General features: G+C 39.4%; 1 protein-coding gene across 2 annotated transcripts in view; it reads right to left on the bottom strand.

Moving 5' to 3' along the window:
- LOC126237491 (angio-associated migratory cell protein) overlaps window positions 1–23,824 on the bottom strand; it is a 68,440-nt gene that overhangs the window by 25,734 nt on the left and 18,882 nt on the right. For both annotated transcript variants that reach the window (XM_049947641.1, XM_049947642.1), the window contains exons 2-3: window positions 6,671–6,944; window positions 3,675–3,802 (exon numbers count right to left, since the gene is read on the bottom strand). In XM_049947641.1, the coding sequence (XP_049803598.1) occupies window positions 3,675–3,802; window positions 6,671–6,926 (384 nt within the window). In that variant the 5' untranslated portion in view covers window positions 6,927–6,944. The remainder of the gene's footprint in view (window positions 1–3,674; window positions 3,803–6,670; window positions 6,945–23,824) is intronic.

Raw genomic sequence — 23,824 nt, 5'->3', positions numbered from 1 at the left:
CGTCGAATGGCGCTAGCTGCGCAGCATTTGTGCACCGCCGCCGTCAGTGTCAGCCAGTTTGCCGTGGCATACGGAGCTCCATCGCAGTCTTTAACACTGGTAGCATGCCGCGACAGCGTGGACGTGAACCGTATGTGCAGTTGACGGACTTTGAGCGAGGGCGTATAGTGGGCATGCGGGAGGCCGGGTGGACGTACCGCCGAATTGCTCAACACGTGGGGCGTGAGGTCTCCACAGTACATCGATGTTGTCGCCAGTGGTCGGCGGAAGGTGTACGTGCCCGTCGACCTGGGACCAGACCGCAGCAACGCACGGATGCACGCCAAGACAGTAGGATCCTACGCAGTGCCGTAGGGGACCGCACCGCCACTTCCCAGCAAATTAGGGACACTGTTGCTCCTGGGGTATCGGCGAGGACCATTCGCAACCGTCTCCATGAAGCTGGGCTACGGTCCCGCACACCGTTAGGCCGTCTTCCGCTCACGCCCCAACATCGTGCAGCCCGCCTCCAGTGGTGTCGCGACAGGCGTGAATGGAGGGACGAATGGAGACGTGTCGTCTTCAGCGATGAGAGTCGCTTCTGCCTTGGTGCCAATGATGGTCGTATGCGTGTTTGGCGCCGTGCAGGTGAGCGCCACAATCAGGACTGCATACGACCGAGGCACACAGGGCCAACACCCGGCATCATGGTGTGGGGAGCGATCTCCTACACTGGCCGTACACCACTGGTGATCGTCGAAGGGACACTGAATAGTGCACGGTACATCCAAACCGTCATCGAACCCATCGTTCTACCATTCCTAGACCGGCAAGGGAACTTGCTGTTCCAACAGGACAATGCACGTCCGCATGTATCCCGTGCCACCCAACGTGCTCTAGACGGTGTAAGTCAACTACCCTGGCCAGAAAGATCTCCGGATCTGTCCCCCATTGAGCATGTTTGGGACTGGATGAAGCGTCGTCTCACGCGGTCTGCACGTCCAGCACGAACGCTGGTCCAACTGAGGCGCCAGGTGGAAATGGCATGGCAAGCCGTTCCACAGGACTACATCCAGCATCTCTACGATCGTCTCCATGGGAGAATAGCAGCCTGCATTGCTGCGAAAGGTGGATATACACTGTACTAGTGCCGACATTGTGCATGCTCTGTTGCCTGTGTCTATGTGCCTGTGGTTCTGTCAGTGTGATCATGTGATGTATCTGACCCCAGGAATGTGTCAATAAAGTTTCCCCTTCCTGGGACAATGAATTCACGGTGTTCTTATTTCAATTTCCAGGAGTGTATGTGTCACGAACATTGTTTCTTTACTTACGTTTTACAACTGCTGTCTTAAGAAGTTCCACGGCAACATTCTGCAACACTGTTAGTAAAGAAACAATGTTCATGAAACGTAAATAATGATAAACATGTAAAGACTGGATTCGAGGCGACTTGAAATGACATCACGGAAAAGTAAATGCCTATAAAAGAAACTGGCTGCTGTTAATTCTTTATAAATTACCTTTAGTTTGAGAAGTTGCTGTGTTCTAACAAGGAAACCTCCCCATCGCACCCCCCTCAGATTTAGTTATAAGTTGGCACAGTGGATAGGCCTTGAAAAACTGAACACAGATCAATCGAGAAAACAGGAAGAAGTTGTGTGGAACTATGAAAAAAAAGTAAAATATACAAACTGAGTACTCCATGCGAACATAGGCAACATCGAGGACAGTGGGAGTTAAGGAGCGCCGCGGTCCCGTGGTTAGCGAGAGCAGCTACAGAACGAGAGGTCCTCGGTTCAAGTCTTCCCTCGAGTGAAAAGTTTAATTTTTTATTGTCAGTTTATGTGACAAACTCTTATGTTTTCATCACTTTTTTGGGATTGATTATCACATCCACAAGAAAACCTAAATCGGGCAAGGTAGAAGAATCTTTTTACCCATTCGCAAAGTGTACAAGTTAGGTGGGCCGACAACATATTCCTGTCATGTGACGCACATGCCGTCATCAGTGTCGTATAGAATATATCAGATGTGTTTTCCTGTGGAGGAATCGGTTGACCTATGACCTTGCGATCAAATGTTTTCGGTTCCGATTGGAGAGGCACGTCCTTTCGTCTTCTAATCGCACGGTTTTGCCGTCCGGCCGCAAAACACAGACACTAAACTTATTACAGTGAACAGAGACGTCAATGAACAAACGGACAGATCATAGCTTTGCGAAAATAAAGAAAGTAAAATTTTCAGTCAAGGGAAGACCTGAACCAAGGACCTCTCGTTCCGCAGCTACTCACACTAACCACGGGACCACGGCGCTCCTGAGCTCACAATCTCCTTGATGTTGCCTATCTTGCACATCGACTACTCAGTTTGTATATTTTGCTTATTTTTTTCATAGTTCCACAAAACTTCTTCCTGTTTTCTCAATTGATCTGTGTTCAGTTATTCAAGGCCTATCCACTGTGCCAACTTATAACTAAATCTGAGGGGGGTGCGATGGGGAGGTTCCCTTGTAAGAACAGACAAGAAGTATTTACTAATATTAATACCAGAAAGAACAAGAAAGCAAAACACAACAATAAGTACACAATCCCTGTTGACAAGCAATTAGGTGTAATTTTGTGACAGGTCATTCAAGTGTTTGAGATCTCCTGTATATATATCAACAAACACTATTAGCACACATCTTTTTTTTAATATTTGTACAAAAATACTTTTTGTGACTGACTGCACAGGCACAGGTTGCTTCTGTAACACAAAATAAATTAAGTGCTCAGACTATAGACCCGTGTTTCTCTTGTTCAAATTCAGCAGCGGCGGAATGGCATCATGCATGCACAGAGTAAGTGAAACTTTCACTGGTCTGCACCATGCGCCAAATCCCAAACAAACCAAGTGTCAGTGGAAATATCCGAAAAATGCATCCCAGATGGAATACATACAAGTGCCTCACATTCACTCACTCACTCACCCACTCACTCACTCACTCACTCACTCTCTCTCTCTCTCTCTCTCTCTCTCTCTCTCTCTCTCTCCTTCCCTCCCACGAATTTCTTCCGTGGACTGTGTTGAAACCAATTGCAGCAGTTTAAAGTCTCATTAATGACGATGGAGCAAAAATTTAGATTGGATATAAATACCTATGCCTTTTCAAATGAACCACACCAGTATTTACCATAGTAATTGGTGGAAACTATGGAAACCAAAATACGAATGGCTGGAAAAATATTTTAAGTCCACTTCTCCTGAAATAGAGTGCAACATTACTAAGCCATCTTGTTTGACCGAAAAACTACACATTCAGCTGTGGGTTTTCTTTATTAATGTGTTTTCTTGTTTATTCTTCATTAAAAATTGATGATGTTTCAGCAGCTGATAAGTAGATGCTCTCTTCCAAAATAATATTCAAATCATATCAAACTTCCTTTCTATAAGCGATTTTATTTAAATACAGAAGGTTTTGAGATGCACCAGTTTTGTTAACCCAAGCCCCAACAAATTAATCTGAAGTAAGACTTACAACACTAACTATAGACTATTATCTGGAATCAGGGTTATGGATTTACTGACATATGGCCATTTCTGAAAGGAACAGCAAAAACTTGGGATGTTGCCTGTTGCGCAAAATGGACATTAAATATTGCTGAATATTTAAAAAAAGCCTACCATGATACACTGATAACCGTGGAACTTACCTTGTGATTTGTACATTCAAACAAAATTTCTCCTGAGCTTGTGTTCCACACATATGCTTTTTCATCTTGTCCACCTGTTATCACGAGCTTGGATTCTTTTGGTTCAATGTCACAACAGAATACAGAACCTGAAAGAAAAATATATTACTGGAAGGAACAGGTGTCCAAGAAGACATGGATGATAAATAATTACAAACTCAGTAATAAAATTATTTGTAACCCACAATTTTGGGTATTCCTCAACTCTGAAATGTAAAGCTGATGCCAAATTAAAGGTAATTCTACTGTACTGATTTCTGAGTGTGAGAAGCAAAAACAGCTAAACACAGGGCATCCCCAAACATATCAACCAAAAAGTCACACTTCCCTTTACATTGTTCCATTAGCCTACCAACCTATAACTTTATTATTGTTGGAGAAGTTTCTCTATATATGGCTTACCCTCCTAATATTGATATTAAGAAAGCATTTTAAGTAACTCTTTCAATGTTGTTTCCAGCACTCATGAGTACATAGCCATTTGCTGGTTTTGAATGTTAATTTGAAATCTTTATGTTCTCGAAGTTCCAGAACTAGTTTTTCCTCGTATTATATATACTTTCATTTCTTGTATTTTCTATAGATATTTTTCCTCTTCTCTTCACAAAGAATTATACTTGCTTCTCTGAGCTGAAAACGCTATTCTGGTGCTTTGGGTATATTCTGACGGAGGTCTTAGCATGCAGTTTTTTTTTATCCTTCATGGCATCTTGAATTCTGACATCAACCAGGCTTTATTTTTGTGCTTCTCATAACCTCATTACTGCAGTGTCAAGATTTTATTTAAAACATTCCATTCTTAAATTGCTGATAATTTTTTGTACTAGCCCAGGATGTAACATCCTCATTTCTTCACATGTTCCTTGTTTTCATGCAATGCACAATAAGTCTTTGCCACACAGAATATAAAAAAAGGGGTGGAATGTGTTGCTGTCTACTTTATTGAAGCTACAAAACCTAGCATTTAGTCAAAAATCAAGGAAGGGAAATTAAGGTTTAATGTTCTCTCAATGACGAAGTCATTAGAGATGGACCACAAGCTCAACTGGGAAACACGGGAAGGGAAATGGCTCACACCTTTTCAAAGGAATCATTTTGGGAAATCACAGAAAATCTAAATCTGGATGACTGGATGAGTATTTGAACATATATCCTCCCAAATATGAATCCACTGTTTTCCCACCTCACTCAGTAACACACAGTTTTATTGAGGAGCTCTCATAGTCTCGTTCTAGACAAACCATCATTTCTGTCCTTGCCATTAGTATGGTGATAGGAATGAGAAGGTGATAGTGTAGCGGTCAAGAGTGGTCACCACTACATGAAGCAGCAAGTACACTGTTACTGATATTGTGAGCTTTTAAATGGGACAGTAAATCAAGTGAAGTATAAAGAAATATCTTAATCAAAATAGCATACAGTTATACACAAGAATTTTGTTTCACTCCTTATACATACTTGGATATCACAAACCATGCTATGTAATCACGTTAACATACTTAGACCTAGACTTGAGCTTGTTGAAAGGAAGGCTTTCAAGCTGGAAAGTGCAATATCGGCTGCTATCTGTTCCACACTTTCAAATGCGCACACCACCAGCTTGTGCCACTGCATTTCCTACAGCCAGCACCATGGCATGAGGGCTCTGCCACAAACCACACAAACGATTATGCCACAACCAATGAGAAGCAAACATTCATTCTCCAGAGCTCCAGCTGCAGGAGTACTTAAATTTGAACATTCACGCACTGAGCTCATTTTGCGTGTTTGCTTGTTGAATAAATTTACAGACTTTCAAAGTGGCTAAGGCTTGTGATCTACTGAAAATTTATTGTATTGAAGACTGACTAATTTGTAAATCTGCAGTATCTGTATATGTTACAACATTCAAGGCTACTGTTTGCAACAAACAGAAATCTCACGAATCTTTTTACTATTTGATATTAGATGTAGAATAAATTAATATCTGAGTTTTCTGCTCACGAACAGCAACTTTTCCTCACTCCTGTAGTCACTATAGAACCACGCAACATGCAACGAATGTATAACAGTGAAGTACAAGTACAGTAACCAAAAAAAGAAAATAAATGCATAACCTGCCTTCTCGGATAAATTATCATGCTTGCCTACACCAAAAAGAGCTTTAGCTGAGGTCCACAACTGTCAAAGAATGGTTACATAACTCTTGTGTACCTGTATAACAGCATCTCAATTTGCCGATGTTTACTGCTTCAAGCATTGTATTGCACGCATATGAACACTTGTTTTGGGATATTGTTCATTTTTAAGCATGTGATTACTGTGTAGATGTACACATGACAATCACTACTGGCATCTCTGCTCTTTCTCCACTACTTTATCCTGCACCAAACAATCCAATCGCAACACATTATTATCCAATGATAAATTTGACAAGCTCCAAGTATTCCCTGTTTTGCTTCCAGTGTGACACAAATAAATAAGTATATGCTTTGCTGCAGACCAGCTGGCGGGTATGATAACACATTCTTTGAGTTGCTGATGAGTTACATGGAAATGAACTGAAGTTTGATAAAATCTTAAATTACTCATTGTTTTAACTCCAACACTCAACAAAGCATCTAGTCTCCATGAAGGTATATGTTTCACTCTGCTAACATAAAACTGCTGATACATTAATCCTGTAACTGATAATCTACACATCTTCATTTAGCCTATGGTTAAACAGCTTCATTTGAAATGTGACTCACAGATAAAATTTTGGAATGGGTTGATCCCAATTAATGTCATTTTGCATGTAGAGAATATAATCCATGTTTGCAATTGTATCAACAACGAATTCTCAAATAATTATCAATTTTCAAGAGACACTGCCCACTGCAAAATTCTATAGCATCAAACAACTACTTTCCAGCCCCACTGGGCAACACAGACTTAATCAATACAGTAAGGTAGAGACTGCAACGAAGAATCTTTACCTGTATGGTTTGTGAAAACAAGTTTTGAATCATCACTTGTCGGTACCATGGCCTCTGCACCTTCTTCTGCCTGCCCAGTATCATCGTCGTCATCATCGTCATCATCATCATCCTGCTCCAAGCCTTCGTCAAGTTCTTCAACTGAAACTTCTTCATACCACTGTATTTCTTCATCAATATTTTCTTCTTCTATGAAACCTGGATCATCATCCATTATTATTTGTGGTGATTCTGGAGGAGTATCCAGAAATACCATTTATCCCACCACCAACTTCTGTAAGGAATCGAAGATTAAAAAGATGAACATAAAAGTAAAATGTACTACAAACATGGAAAATCCTCTATGGAATATAAATATGACATGTTGAAAAACATCAACAATAGAGAAGAGAGGTAGGTGTGTGTGTGTGTGTGTGTGTGTGTGTGTGTGTGTGTGTGTGTGTGTGTGGTACACTGGTGGACATTGGTGGAGTTTTGTTCCCAGTCTTGACAGCAGTGCTGAAAGGCTTCCACTGGTAGGGCCATTAGACTGTCAGTTACATTCTTTTGAATTATTATGTAAATTGAAGATGGAGGGGAGAGAAATGAAAGGAAAGGAAAGGAATGATACTAGTAATGTCAGTTGCATGGAGACTTTATGCAGACTCAGTGGCAATGAGTGAAAATGTGCGCCGAACCGGGATTCGAACTCAGGATCTCCTGCTTACTGCACAGTTATGTTAACCACTGTGCAATCTAGATGCAGTGTTTATCGCAACTGTGCAGACTATCTCAGCATGCCTCTCAGCCGACCCACATTCCCACCTAGCACCACCAATCCGAGGCCCAGCCCCAGGCCCAGGCCCAGTCCCCGTCCTCCATGCTCACTTCTTTGAGATTATCGCAGGACGCTGAATAAATTATATGTATGCCTGGTGTCTGTTCTTTCATGTGGAAATCTCAAAGTAGCAGGCGTAGAGGACACGGATGGGACTGTGGATAGATGGCGCTAAGTGGGGACGTGGGTCGGCTGAGATAGTCCACGCAACTGCGATAAACACTGTGCCCTAGTACAGAGGAGGTCGCAGGTTCGAATACTGGTCCAGCATATATTTTAGCTTGTTGTCACTGATTCCGCATAAAGTACTAATGCAGCTGACATCAATAGTTTCTTTCCTTTTCCCCCTCCACTTTTAGTTTACACAATACATATCACAACTGAAGATTCTGTGCGGTGTCTGTTTTTCGGACATGTCTGAAAGCAGACATCAGGCATTTATACAGTTATTTTGAATGATCTACAGAGTCCCAAAACGAAATGCTTTCCAGACAATTTTCAGTTTCAGGAAAAAAAAGAGTCACAAGGATCAGGTGAATAGGGGGGTTGTGGAACAACAATAATCTCTACTGAGGCCAAAAATTCCATGACAGAAGTGGCCATGTGACAAGGGGCACTGTCATGATGCAGCATCCACTTGGCTGTAATGTCCAGTGTCATTTTATTCACCAGCTTTTCCTGAGGCCTTCGAGGACATCTTTGTAAAACACCTGGATGGTACTTTCTCATGGAGGAACAAATTCTATATACAAGATACCCCTAGTGTCAAAAAATCAAATCAGCATTATTTTGATCTTTGATTTGTTCATTCGAGCTTCTTTCAGTCAAGGAGATGGCTCAGGGCGACACTCATCACCCTGCCACTTTGTCTCAGGATCGTATTCAGAAATACAGGATTTATCACCTGTGGTCATACGACTGAATGATTTGTGGTCATTGGCAACTCTCTCAAGAAGATAAATGCACACGTTTCTTCGATTGTCCTCCTCCTCAGTTGTGAGGCTTTTCAATACCATTTTGGCACAAACCCTTCCCATGTGATAAAACTTCAGCCAAAATTTAACGTGCAGTGAAACTGTTTAACACAGGCCACGCATCATCCTTATTGTACAATATCAATCTGATCTCACAAGAGCATGCACACATTTGGCGTTTTTGTCAGTTTTTTAAGTTGAAAGTCTCCCTGAGAGAGGTTCATCTTCAAAATGTTTTTAGCCTTCCAAAAATGATTTGTGCCAGCAAAAAACTCATCCTCTTGATAGGGAATGTTCCCCACTGGCCTGTTTCAACTTTTCGAAGGTCATATTCACATAGCTCTAAATTCTGCTGTTTCATTTTCATAACAAATCACGTGATGGCTGCACTCAGCAGAAACTCAGATCGACCATCTGGAAGGTATGAACACACTAGCGTACACAAGTAGAGCAACACAGCATTGCCATATTGCTCACAGTGTTGTCAGTCTCTTTACTTTCCTCACACACATCGCAATTCAAACACAGTCAGAGCACTTCTCCCCCATGCTGGGAGAAAGGTCGACATACACAATACCTAGTCTACCACTTCAATAAAATTCTTCAGGGTATCAGACCGCATCGTCATAATGTAAAATGCGCCAACGTTTATTGAAGAAGACAACGGCCGCGGAAGCCTACGCTTACATTTAGTCTACCACTGTTCCATTGTTGTTTTCAACTGGTACTGTCCCCCTGTGAACCACTCACATACAACACCTGTCCCATAAAACCCATCCTCCACTTCCTATTGCAACACATCAAAGGCATTTCCTATTATGTTAGACTCAATCATAACCAGTGGCATAGCAAAAAATGAACCACACAACTGCTTAAATATGTCGCATGTCAAAAATCTAATGACTTCAGCAGTTATTGTACTAGCCTTGCAATTTGTATCCTTTACTCCAGCACCACCAGCTCTGAACTGTGCAGTGGGATCTTTCCCTCCAGCACATCCTCCATATCCAAAGTTCCTGTGGCCTAAACCAACAAACATCCTCAACCTCCAGCCATCCCCAACCTTCCAATCACTACTGCCACTACCTATTCTTGTCTCCAGCCCTTTCTTGATCTGACCTTCTATTCCACTTTCTTTCTCACTTTCACAGTGATCAGTTAACTACGAGAGCCATTCAGTAATTAAAGAGACAAATTGGTCTGGGGAAAAAGATGTTAGTAGGGCAAGTTTGGTACTTTTATGGCTTTAAGTTGGCATCACTGGGATGAACCCTGATCAGCTGATGTATCAACATTATTTTGTTTATAACCTCAAAAACACATTTCAAGATGGTGAATCCGCTTGAAATGTCCACATTAGTTTAACAAATTTCTGTTATTCATTTTTTACTTGCTGAAGGCGAGAAACCAGTGAATATATACTGTAGAACGTCTAAAGATTTTGGTGAAGGTTCTATGAATTGTGCTAATTTTTACAAGTGGATAGAGCAATTCAAAAATGGTTGCAACTCAGTAACTGATGAACACCGTTCTGGCTGACCAGTTTCAGTTTCAACTACCTCACTTGAAAGTCAAATTATGACATTATTCGTGCCGGTCGCAGTGTTACTGTGGAAACAATAGTTGATAAGGTTCATGTTAGTACTGGTACAGGTCATAACATCATCTGTAACAAGCTGAAGTACCACAAAACATATGCAAGATGGTTCCCAAAGGAGTTGACATAGCTACACAAGGAAACAAGGTTGAGACTGTAAACAGAGCTAAAGGAATGTTATGAAAGAGAAGGTGAGAACTTCCTCAAAAAATTTTAGCTCTGTGATGAAACTTGGGTTCACTATTATGAGCCAGAATATAGACAAAGCATGAAGTGGCAGCACACAAACTCGCCTGTCAAGAAAAAATTCAAAACCCAAACATCAGCAGGAAGAGTCATGGTGACGGTGTTTTGGGATGCTGAAGGTCCATTGTTTTGTGATTATCTCAAACAGCCACTACTGCTTGGATTTGCCTTTAAACAAGGTGAAACCAGCTATATGATAGAGATGTCATGGATCTCAGAGGAGAGGTATGATTCTCTAGCAAGACAACACACGTCCTCATATTGCTCAACTAACCAATGAAACCATTGACAAAATGGGCTGGGAAGTACTGCCTCGTCCCCCTTACAGTCCAGATTTAGCACCTCATGATTTCCATTTGCGTGGTGCACAGAAGGAGGCATTATGTGGGAAGAGGTTCCAGGACAATGAGGACGTGAAAAAGATTTTGGAAAATTGGTTCAAACATCAAGATAGAGAGTTCTTTGCAGCCAGAATAAAAATGCCTGCACCCTGTTGGAACAAGTGCATAAATGTTCAAGGGGATTATGCTGAAAAGTAGAAAAAATATTGTTTTGTAAAAATAAACGCTTTTTCTCGAGACCAATTTGTCTCTTTAATTATTGAATGACCTTCGTGTATTAATGCTACAAAATAACCCACAGTTTCAGAGGTGAGAGCATACGTCCTCCTCCCTTACCCTCGTGTGTTTAGCAGGAAAGGGGTGGGGGGGGGGGGGGGGGGGCATGCAACTAAAAGCTTCAAATGGGGCCTTATTCTGAACAACCAGAACTATTTTGGAATGCATTATCACTCTACACAATATCATTTCTATATCTACATATGTACTCGAAAAGCCACCACCATATTAAGTGCAATGGAGGGCACATATTATACCACGTTAATTTTGCCTTATTCCTGTTTCATTCAAAGATGCTGCATGAAAGGAAAGATGCTAATACCCTTCTTCACAAGCTTAAATTTATCTAATATTGCCTCCATGGTCACTACACATTTTAAAAGTTGTAGAAAGTAACCATTTTTTGATTTGCGCTGAAAAGGGGTGTCTCAAAATTTTTGTAGATAGGCTCTTAGAAGTCGCTATTTATCATGTAAATGATACATTGTCATTTGTTCACATTTCCATGAGACTTTCATGCTGACAAAACAAATCTCTGACAAACTGCACAATTCCTCTTCAAATCTCCTCTATCTTTTCTGTTAAGCCAACTTCATGATGGACACACATCAATGAGTAATTTCAAGGGTTGTTCAAAAGGGGTCTTCAAAGGTAATTTACATTTGCTTTGGATTCTTCTGATAAATCACATTGCAGAATCTGCTATCTCATAGTTAGAATTATTAAGTTGTTGTTCCTCAAAACTATCTAGACAGATGCTCCTAGCTACTTGACAATTGTGACTGATTGCTTGCAGTCTTAAACTATTGGATGTTTACATTCATATATGTATATTACGCTTATTATGTTGTGCACCAGCTGCCAGTCTTCATAAAAAGTGTCTATTACTGCATGTCTTCAAGCATTTCATAATAATTTTATTGTCATGAGTAGACTTCAGACACAGCTGTGTCTGAACAGCACAAGAACTTCTGATAAAACCTCTTCATTAAAAACAATATACTGAGTTCTGTGTACTAGGATAGCTCCAGTTCAATTGTGTACCTATTATATTCCCGAATTGTGTATTTTACTAGCTGAAGGAGTGGAAGAGTATTGAGAACTTTGCAGAAGGCATTGAACCCTGGGGTTCACTATTTATAACTAACTGGATCTCGTGAACAAGTTGAGTTCCACACAATTTGTAATTGTGGAAACCATGTCGCATCCTACAGAGGAGTTGTTCAGTCAAAAAAAGCCACAACCTGTGTGACCACAAAATATGGTCCATAATTCTGCAAGAAAGTGATATCAATGAGACAAGTCTATATTGCTGTGTAAGTTCTACAACCCACCTTAATGGAACAACATGCAACTTCTTCCAAACATACAGGATGTTACACTGTCAGTTATCTACAACAGACCATTGGTCATTCCCACCATACACAATATAGAATCTACAGGCTAACTAATCAGATTCAGTTGCCCCCCTCCTGTAAAGCATATATAATTGTTTGTCAATTCTGTAGACTTATTTCTACATTCGACATTTATGTATCAAAATTAAACCTATGTTGTGAACTTTCTCTACGAATATGCCACAGAAAACTGGGCTATACCTCAAATAAGAGTCACTTGGTAGGAGTCAGCTACTAGCTAATCATAGTTATTTTTCAAGCACCATATTCCTATTGTGTCATCTCTTGAATAGTTGTATGCAAAACATTGTCAAGTTTGGCTGGCTGTATTCTGGTAACATAGCTTTTCACTATTCACCACTGCAATCCGTACATCAAAAAGTTATTTTAGTCGTACCATAAAACTAAACTAAAATTTAATTACACACTGAAAATTACACCTTGTTCAAGTTTCTCGTGACAGAATAGATTCCTTTCCTTCTTTCTCTTGCACTTTCTGAAATATATACCGAAACTGTTAGCACCAGTACATTAACAACAAAGGAGTGTGGATGAATGTTTAATATTAAACTGCAGCATACATACGAAATATAATAAATGGCTGATACACCTGGTAGCAAGCAACAGAAACAATACACGAAGGCTGTTCAAAATGCATCTGACTTTTATTCATAACATTAATCTTTATTCTGATACAATTGTTTGACACTAGTCAGCTTCAGCGTCTACACACCTCTCCGAACGCTGCTACCATTTCTGGAAGTGTCACTAGAAAGCCTCTTATGGTATGGTCTACAGCTGCTCTGTCAAATTCTGCATAATGTCTTCCCTGTTCTGAAATCTGGTCCATTTCAGAGTCTTTTTCAGTTCAGGGATAATTCAGAAGTCACTATGCCTTGGTTAATTGGAAACAAACAACAGCTGTGTTGTGTTTGGCCAAAAAACTCTGAATTCATTGATAAAGATGAGTTGGTGTGTTGCTGTGGTGAAGTGCCAGCTGCCCACTGTCCTCAAGTCTGACCATTTGCATATTATTGCTTCACAAAGGTGACACGGAACATCTTGGTTGTACTCCTTATTGACATTAGTAGCTTGTGCTGTGTACTTGTAATGGACCACGACACTGGAGTCAAATAAGGTAACATGACTTTCGCATTGCTGCAGACCTGCCTCACTTTTCTGGGTCTCGGGGACGATGGATACTTGTATTCTGATGACTGGAATTTTGTTTCTGGCTTGTACCCATAAACACTGCACACATCATCATTGATCACTATGCTACGAAATTTGGGATTGCTGTTCAAATATCCAGCATGGCCTGTGCAATATCCGAACGGAGTTGCTTCTGCTCAGCTGTACGCAACTTTGACACAAGTCTTGTTGAGATCTCCTGAGGTCGAAACATTTCATTGAAATGGAATGAATGGTCCCAAAACTAATTTTAACCTTGTCTGCAAGTTCTTTAATCATCATTTGTCTACTCTGCATCACCAGGGTTCTTCGTGATCAATAACTACTACGTTTGTGGGTGGTGCTCCACTCTTCACTGATGAGTGGCTATCTTTGAAGCGATTGTACTAGTCCATCTGTGTGGTACCCACAGCTTCGTCCTCAAACACTTGTCGAGTCTTGGGATTGCTTCAACTAGAAAATCACCACCAAGCTTAAAACAATATTTGACACAATGTTGTTCCACTTTTTCTGTCATATTGTCCACATTTTGTCCAATAGGAGCAATACCACTATTCGACAATGTCGGCAGAAATGCGAGAATCATGGCCGAACACAGCATCAAGAAGAAAGTGATCGACCTAGAGAGACAACAGAACATGAGGCCCAAGCAATTGTGAGAGGCACTCAGAACTGCAGACTCATCATTATCATAATTTGACTTTCAACTGGTGCTTTGGTGAACACAAGCACCATTAATAAGCAGCTCACACAAAGGGATCAAAGCTCACGATGTCCTTTGTGCTAACTATCATTGACTTCTTACGCCAACAAGGCCATTTGCAGCGTGTCTGGAATCTCACTGACTGGAATAGAATTGTCTTCAGCAATGATCTGCAGTTCAAACTGAGCCCTGGTAACCAGCAAAGACTTGCTTGGTGACGCCCCAGACAGCGTCGGGATGCTTGGAGATGCCCCAGACAGCGTTGGGATATCAACCTGACTGTCGTCCACCACACGGCGCCACAACCATGAGTGATGGTCTGGGATACCATTTCATTTCACATAGCAGGACCCCTTTGATTGTGATCTGTGGCACCCTTACAACACAGCGCTACATCAACAATATTCTATGACCTGTTTTGTTGCTCTTCATGACAAGGCAACCTGGGCTCACATTTCAACAAGATAACGTCCGCCAACAGCAAGAGTTTCTATTGCTTGTCTTCATGCTTGCCAAAACCCTACATTAACCAGAAAGGTCACCAGATGTCTCCCCAATTGCGAATGTTTGGAGCATTATGGCCAGGACCACCCAACCAGCTAGGGATTTTGATGATATGACATGCCAGTTGGACAGAATCTGACACAATATCCCTCAGGAGGACATGCTACAACTCTGTCAATCAACACCAAGCCAAATAACTGCTTGCATAAGGTCCAGAGGTGGATCAACTCATTACTGACTTGCTCACTTTGTGAAGCTCTTTCTCTAGAAAAAAATCATTAAATTTTTCTGAAATTGTGAACATTTGTCTCTCTATACAAGTGTCATATCTACCAATTTACATCCCATTCAAGTAATTCGTATATGTTGTTTTATTTTTAAGAAAAGAAAATAAACAAAGAAGGAACATGCTACAGCAACGAACAAAAGTCTGCATTTTCTTTTTCTAAATATTAATCTAGATTCTTCCTTGTTGCAGTGTCCAACATGGCATATAATATTAGGTAAGCCATATTTTTTTCAGTACATTGCTGAACTTTCTTCACATCTGTCAACATGATACAATGCCCTTATTTTTAAGAATTATTTAATTCACATTGATGTCTCGGCAACCAAACTCGCCTGATGTAAATCCTATGGAACCCAAATACTTCTCTATCAGACGTCATCACCGTGTATGCAGATCAGCGGCCCGTTATTTACACAATCTATATGACCTGTGCGTAGAATCTAATTGCACATACTTCCACAAACCTACCAACAAACTGAAAAAACTGTGGGATCCCTGATATGCAGAATCAGTTATTAAGCAGGTGGTCATAATGTTTTGGCTCATCAGTGTATAGTTCACAGACAACTAGCTACTGTTATATCCATGTGCTGTGGCTCCACAAACAAAGATAACAGCACCCGTGTGTGGGAGGGGGGGGGGGGTCGGGGAAGGGAGATGCCTTGCCTTCCCACCCCCACCCCCACCCCTCAACCTACTCTGTGTGATGGCTAACAACATTAAAATGTCTACTTTTAAATGGGTTTGTCCACTGCTCAGTCCCTTCTCTATGTGATGAGTAACTATCTACTCTACTTCATAACTGTTATTACATCATGGATTTCCCATTGCTTGATTTTTCAAAAACACAATGTTACTACAGGGATTCTCCTCTTTTAGTCAACAATTTCACTAAAATTTTCAATGCCTATCTGTTCTGCCAGTCACTTGTTTCAAGTGTGTTAAAAATAATTGAAATATCAGAAAGTAATTGCTTGAATTGTATCCCTCGATAATGGTACAGCTTCCCAAAATTTCAATTCAAAATTACGATACCAGTCCAATATCATATACTGTCTGTATAGTTAAGTGGGTATCGTATATTTCTATATGTCCTAAAGTCTGTATAAGTATCCTGAAGTCTGTATAAGTAAATGTAACATTCCAGTTTCATCACCAAGTACATTCCTAATTGTTAACTGACTGAAACCATTAATCATAACCTGTGCCTATGCCAAACTAGTCGTCATTTTGTAAAATTGTAGTAATCATTCTGTAACAGTAAATAATTAGAGACTGCAGAAATGTCAGCACGAAAAATCAATACTCCTAATTAACAAAATGGTAATTCAAAAATTTTATTACTGAAACCCTCATTACTTTTGTGAAACAGCTTAAAAGTTATTACCAAGTGATGTACTTTCATTTGTTGTTTATTTTTATGTCCTCATTTGTAATTAATATTCTTTGTAATTACATTTCTAATTAACTCTCCATTGTTTACACCACCCAACTTTCCGATTTCTAGAATTTGAAGCTATATTTCAGAGTTTTACATATGTAATCAGATAAAGCATAAGTTTTGTACTGTCAGTAAATGTTAGTAACAAAACCCCCACCGTGAGTAATTGCGAAACTAATATAATTTGAAGAACATTATTGTAATTAAAGTTCAGATTGATTTTCATATTTAAAACCACAGACGATACTATAAAAATTATATCATTCTATTTTGTATTTTATACCATATTCAGCTGTATTATCAGTTTCTTTACGTTTTGCGAATTTTAATTATAACATTGAAATTGAAACAAATTAAAAACTAATTATTTTGAAATTCATTGTTGAAATTCTACAAAAAGAAATGCAGTGCAGTCCCCTGCCCTCAGTTTTTTCTGTTAGGCTCAGTCTTTAGTCTTTTTGTTTTGTCTTGAGGTGCTAAGGACAGTCAGTCTTTTGGTAATGCTATTTGTATCATGTGGAGAACAAATAAACGATGATAAAATTGAAAATACACCTGAGTCTTATTTACATAGTTTCCACATGCAAATACAGAACCAGGCAAATTTCAAAAGAAGAATTCGACAAGGTGGAGACAGCTACAAAAACAGCTTATGTATCATTTTAGTGTAACTTCCACTCATCTCGATACTGCTCGGTGTGTTAAAAACTGTGTTTACTACAGTAGAAATACCGCTTGGACTGTATCAGTGTGACTTTTGGATATTTATTTTTAAAGAGAAGGTGGTAGAGTTACATCGCCTTTCGTTTTTTGTCTTATATAGGACAAAAAAGTGAAGACCTAGCAGAAATCCTCAGGTAACACAGTTGATACTTAATTTAACTGACGAAAGTAGAAAATATAAAAGTACAGCAAATGAAGCAAATTACAGATTCTATAAAATCAAACTAATCCACACCAGCAATGAAATCCTTTACCAAACTACCGAAAAACTTGCAGACACATGAGGAAAAGAAGAATTGATTTTAATGGACACATCCCCAGACTAAACCTACATAAATTAAAAAAAAATACTACTTCCACAACAAAAAAAGCAAACGAAACTAGTTCAAGGAAATGTAGGAAGACTTAAGAGAATCCCAAAGTACAGAAAATATGCTCATAGATAAAAATGTAAAAAGAGAGGTTCCAAGTCAAAATCAAAACCAAATGAACAATCCAAATCTCTGAAGAAGAAAGGACAGCAGGATTAAAAAGAATGAAACAATACTATGCTACCAGAAAGCAAAGAACTTATAAAATTAATTTAACTTATGTCAAACTCAGGCAAACTGAAAGACAAAGAAGAAGAAGAAGAAGAAGAAGAAGAAGCAGTTGTAAGGGAATACACATTTCTAGAAAATGAGATTGACAGAACTTGTGAAAATTGGTGAAAAGAAAACCAGCTGTATGAATATCAGGATCTCAACAGACCACTGAAAGACCTAGGTCATAGCATGGTCCCCGGAGCAGACAGCATGCCCTCAGACTCGTTGAGATCCTTAGGAGAGCCAGCCATGACAACTTTTCTAGGTAGTGTGCAAGATATATGAGACATGGGATATATCCTCAGACTTCAAGAAGAATGTAAGCATTCCAATGCCGAAAAGGAAGGTGCTGACTGGTATAAATATAAACAAACCATCAGTTTAATGAGTCATGGTCGCAAATACTGACATGAACTGTTTACAGAAGAATTGGAAAGCTGGTGGAGGTCTTTCTTGGGAAACATTAGTTTGAGTTCTGGAGAAACGTTGGAACTCATAAATCAATACTGACTATGTCTTATTCTGTAAGAAAGAAATCTAAGTTTATACTATTTGTAGATCTAGAAATTTCTGACTATGTTGACTGGAAAACACTCACGGAAATTTTGAAGGTAGCAGAGATAAAATACAGGGAACAAAAGTTTGTTTGTAACTTGTAAAGACACCAGACTGCAGTTACGAAGTTGAAAGACACAAAAGGGAAGCAATAGGTGAGACGGGGTGGCCTCACTACAGCACATTTTTTATTCTTGAACTTGATGATGACAATGCCTTGTATGACACCAAGAAATTCTTTTCTCACTCTGCTTTTGACACAGTTTATTATCCTTTTCTTTCCTCACATATTACTGATAAAGATTCTGTTGCCATTTTATAAAAATTTTACAACAGATAACAAATGAAAAATACTGTCTCATACAACACACAATTGACATGTCACAATGGCCAGGTGCAAGTGTTTTCCACTGGCCACCACTTCCGCAACTACTGCGCCCCTAGGATAGAGGCAGACCAGGATTTCATCATGCAACCCCAAACACCTTACACTAATTCACTCAAAAACTGGCATTGGCTCCTGAATGGACACAACATCTCACAATTCATTTATGCATTCTGCTGCTGACTTTGCCACTAGGTCACCATGCCCAACATATCAATGATAGGCAACGAAAACATCGTAACTCCATCTGTTTGTGAAAAGCCTCATAGTTCCAGTAACCTGTAACACTATTATCAGACAGATTTGAAAGGGCATGGATTTTCCTATTCTGTCAATAACTATGGTTCTACAATACTTTTATGCATGTAGTAACTTTATCTGCGTAACTTTATAATATTTGTTAAGAAATCATTTTTGCTTCTCCCCTAAAGTTTAACAAAATTGAGTTACGGGGTCTTCATTGCCTACCGTGGATATATGAAAGGAGTGTCACTGTTAATATTGTCTGTACTGAAATTTTAACAACGTGTGCTCAATTTATTTTTTCTACTATTTGAATGGAGACACCAAACCAAAATGAAACAAAGAATATGACACCACAGACTGCACTGGCCCAAGTCACTGCTGTCTTGTGGTATACCAGATGTACAATCTACAAGAGACTGAGACAGAAGCAACCAGCAAACAGCATCCACCACTAAATTAAACTACAGTGGAATAACATTGACACCGGCCTTTTTCAATGTTTTGTTTCATTTTACTGTATGCTGTATTGAGAGCTAATAATAAATCTGATAAGCAGCTGAATGTGCCTTCAACCCTGCTTGTTACATTTAACATCAGTGTATGTCAATACCAAGCAAAAGATATAGTTTGGCTACACTCTGTACAACGAGTGGAGCAAGGACTCTTTTTCTCTGCTTGTCTCACAATGCAATCGTAATGTTAAGCTGTTTCATACTTCCTTCCCTGAAATGGCGCAAAACAAACTGCATTAATAGTATTCAACTTCAGGCTCCTCCTGGTCAAAGAGTTATTGTGAGGCAATGCTCATAAGGTTTAAATGTAGGTCCACTTCTTCTATCAGCAGTGTGCCACCTAATAAGGATGGCAGTTATCACTGGAACAACCAATTTTTGGTTACACCATTTCTTTTTATCTCCAGTTTAACCTGACTATTAAAACACTCAAAATGACCGAGATCATGATCAATATGGGTTTGAAGCAAAGTTTTCAGTTATTTCTACTGAAATAAAGTACAGCACTCCATTTGCATTTAAAGATTAAAAGCTGGGGCGATATGACAAACTTTCATCATCATATAAGGAGAAAACATCTACAGATTCCTTGGAAGAAAGGGTAAATTTGATGGATATACTTATAATTTTATTGACCTGTTATAAACTCAGGATAATCACTGAACACATAATTTAGTGGATACTTCAGGATGGATTACTGAATCATCTAAAAGTGACCATGGAAGGAAGTCATTAACTTCTGATCTCTCATTTTTGCCATTCTCCTTCAACTTCGCAATTCTTCCTGTAGACAATGAGACCAATTTCTGCTACAGCTTCTACCCAATATTGATCGTGATCTCGCTCACTTTGAATGGTTTAACACTCCCAAACTAGGAATGGTACCAATCTGCAATATAACTGAAATCTGATGATGACAGTGACAAACTATCCTACAGACAAGGTTGGTGGCAAGTCTTGCACACTGCACATACATGTTTACTGTCTAATAGGCTATGCCACATAGCAGTGGGTACATTATTGTCTCTGCAATGCTGTACTGATTCTTATGCCATGTGTTTGTTATTACTTTCTAACTGTAGGTGTTGTTATTAAAGTAATAAAAATAATAATCATCCAATATTTCAAAGCAATGGAAATTTGGGGAACAGACATATATTTTGCTAGAATACTTACATATAATAACTTCTAGAAAACTCAAAAATAAGTGTAGCAGTTTTGGGCATAACAAATAGTCTCTCTGCAAAACTATTAGGTTGGTGCATAAATTCATAGCATTTTTGATTTGAATGTTGGTATTCCGGTTGCTATAAGTTTATTTATCATTTTTATTTGTAGTTCACAGATGCTATTTGAGTTTACACATTGCCATTTTATCATTTGGATATAGTGAATGCAAGTGTGGACATTCACCCACTCCAGTTCAATAGAGGAGCGGCAAGTGTGGACATTCACCCACTCCAGTTCAATAGAGGAGCGGCAGCAAAGTAGTCAGTCAGAAACATTTGTGCCTTGTATGGGGATAATGATATTGGTCAGAGCACAGCAAGAAAACGGTTTTCTCATTTTAAGGAGGATTGTTTTGCTCCACGTTCGGCTAGGCTTTTGGTTTTTGATGGAGAGTGTTTACACACATTAATCCACAATTATTCATTTAAGTGTACTAAAGAAATGGCAAATATGATGAACTGTGATCATTCCACCACCATGCAACACTTGCAGACAATAGGGGAGGTTCAAATATTGGGTGTATGGGTACCACATGCTCCAAGCCAAATCACGAAAATCAGAGGGTGGCCACATGTGCATCTCTGCTTGCTCATCATCAATTGGCTCCTGAACAAAATCAACCATTCCTATCTTGCATGGTTACCGGTCACAAGAAACAATGTCTTTATTGCTCTCCCAAGGTGTAGCCATCACTACTGACATTTATAGGCAACAACTGAGACATATTCGGGATGCAGTCCAAGAACAATGACTAAGAAGACTGCATCAAGTGATACCACCAAAATATCGCCCACCCACATTCTGCTAGACCAACAAAAACCACTGTGTGGTTCGGAAAGTCATTCAGCACCTACCTTATTCACCTGGTCTTGTGCCCTCAGATTTTCACTTTTTATGATCTCTTATCGAACAACCTTTAAGGAACTTCTTTTCTGGATGAAAACACGCTCTGAACATGGCTCAGCGAGTTCACCGCAAAACCACTTTATTTCTACAGTTGCGGAATCAAAATGTTACCCCTGAGCTGGCAAAATGTAAATAGTGAAACAGAATATATTATTTATGACTAAACACTCTGTTATGTGTATCTGTGTGTTTATTGAACATATGGAAAAATGCTATGAACTTGTGCACCAACCCAAGATAACATTCAGTGCCAGTTTTTATTGGCACTTGTAACAAGACATGGCACCTCGGCAATGATGGGAATTCCACAATTCTTAAAATTTATTTGTGCAGTGTAGCCACTATTATGAATTTCTGGCCTCTGCAGGTAAGGAACAAAATGCACTATCTTACAATATATATAATTATGACACTCGGTTTTAATCCACAAAAAGGGGGGACATATCTGTATTGTCTTTCCCTCACTGAGGAGGTTGATGGTGGTTTAGTGGTTATTTAGGTGACAAATGGTTATTACTATCATCTTACACAGACAGCCCAAAAAACCGATGGCATGTAATAAAATGATTAGGAAGCAGTTATGTTATTAAATAACCTGATTTATTTAACAGAAGTATTTTTATAAAAATGGTTGCTGTATGTATTTTTTACACTACAACTTCTGCTCACTGAAGTTTATTCTATCAAATTTTCATTTCATTTCAGCTTTCCAGTGACAAAGTCTCAAGAGGCGCCCATCGGCATTCTACAGGCAACATCATTATTGACACAAAATGTACTTAGCCTGCAGCACCAGGCTTACAACGATCTGCCTGTTCGAAGGAAGTGAATCGTCTCCACAATAAAAATTTTTCCTCCTAAACCACTAACAAGAAGAAGAGACTTAATTAACTAAGGCTTTTGGCATATTGCAGAGTGTTACTAATGGACATCACAATGAGTGTAATACATTTGGAGAGCATATTGTCACTAACCTTAGGAAATTTCCTAACCAACAAAGATGCATCATAATGCATAGAATAAATAGCCTGATTTTTGAACCTGAGAGGGAACTGTACAAGCAACAGCAACAGCATTACACATGAAACAATAATGCGAATGGCGCACTATGTTTGGGGGGGGGGGGGGGGGAGATTGCACTCGTGAGTACAATCATGTTCTGTGTAGTTTTGAATCACAGGGTGGTCAATTCTATGTCCTCCAATTCAGGTAGCTCAGTCGTCCCATCAAGAAGGGCATCATGTACTTCCATCACAGTAGTGCCTCTCTTTGTGGGAATTTGTTAGCAATCACACCTCCAAAGTTGTACTGTATTACGGGAAATTTGAAATGAAGAATATGATTTACTTACTTGTATATCTCATATTTTTTCAATGCATCATTATGGGCCCTGTGCACTTCAGAATCAATCAATGAGCTACTTTGAAAAGTAGGTACATCAAACTTGAAACAAATATGCAGCAGCCAACAAACAAAGTGTTATCGACTCTCTCTTTATAACTTATCGCATTTTGACAATTGGTGTCCTGTTTTTTTATCACCGGTTCAATCAAACAGACCAAATGTTCAAAATCTTCCAACAACATGCGACAAAAATTTTCAAAACTTTCCATCAGTGCCAATAACCATTTAAAAGATTATTTCCTCTATATGTATGAGGTCTGTTCAAAAAATTTTGAAACATTCATAATTTCCCGCCAATGGTGTGTTGGAGCAAAATGTGATTGGCACCCCTGCACACGCATGTGTTAATGTGTAACTGCTGGAAGATCCATTGTTACATGTCTGTCAGTTGTTGTTCAGTGCTGTATTGAATTGAACGCTGAGTCGAAGATTTTGCGAATTTCGATATGGCAGAGTTAGAGCAGCAACGTGTTGGCGTTAAATTTTGCTTGACACTCAAGAAAACCTTTACAGAGACATACTAAACGATGCAGGAAGCCTACAGTGATGAGTGCTTATGCTGTACTCAGTATTACGAATGGTTCACATGGTTTAAAAATGACTGAATGTAAGTTAAAGACAATCCTCATTCAGGACACTATTTGATGTATACCAACAATGCTCGTTTAAGGAACGAAGAGACTGCAGAAGAATGTAACATTTCAGGTGGATCATGTGATGAAATCGTGACACAGCATCTCGGAATGCGAAGTGTTGCCACCAAGTTCGTCCCAAGGCTCATGAGTCAAGACCAAAAAGACCTCTGTCTCACAATCTGTGAAGAGCTTTTGAGC

This window comes from Schistocerca nitens, chromosome 2 (assembly GCF_023898315.1).
Source record: "Schistocerca nitens isolate TAMUIC-IGC-003100 chromosome 2, iqSchNite1.1, whole genome shotgun sequence".
NCBI lineage: Eukaryota > Metazoa > Arthropoda > Insecta > Orthoptera > Acrididae > Schistocerca > Schistocerca nitens.
This window is presented reverse-complemented; position numbering and strand designations above follow the sequence as displayed.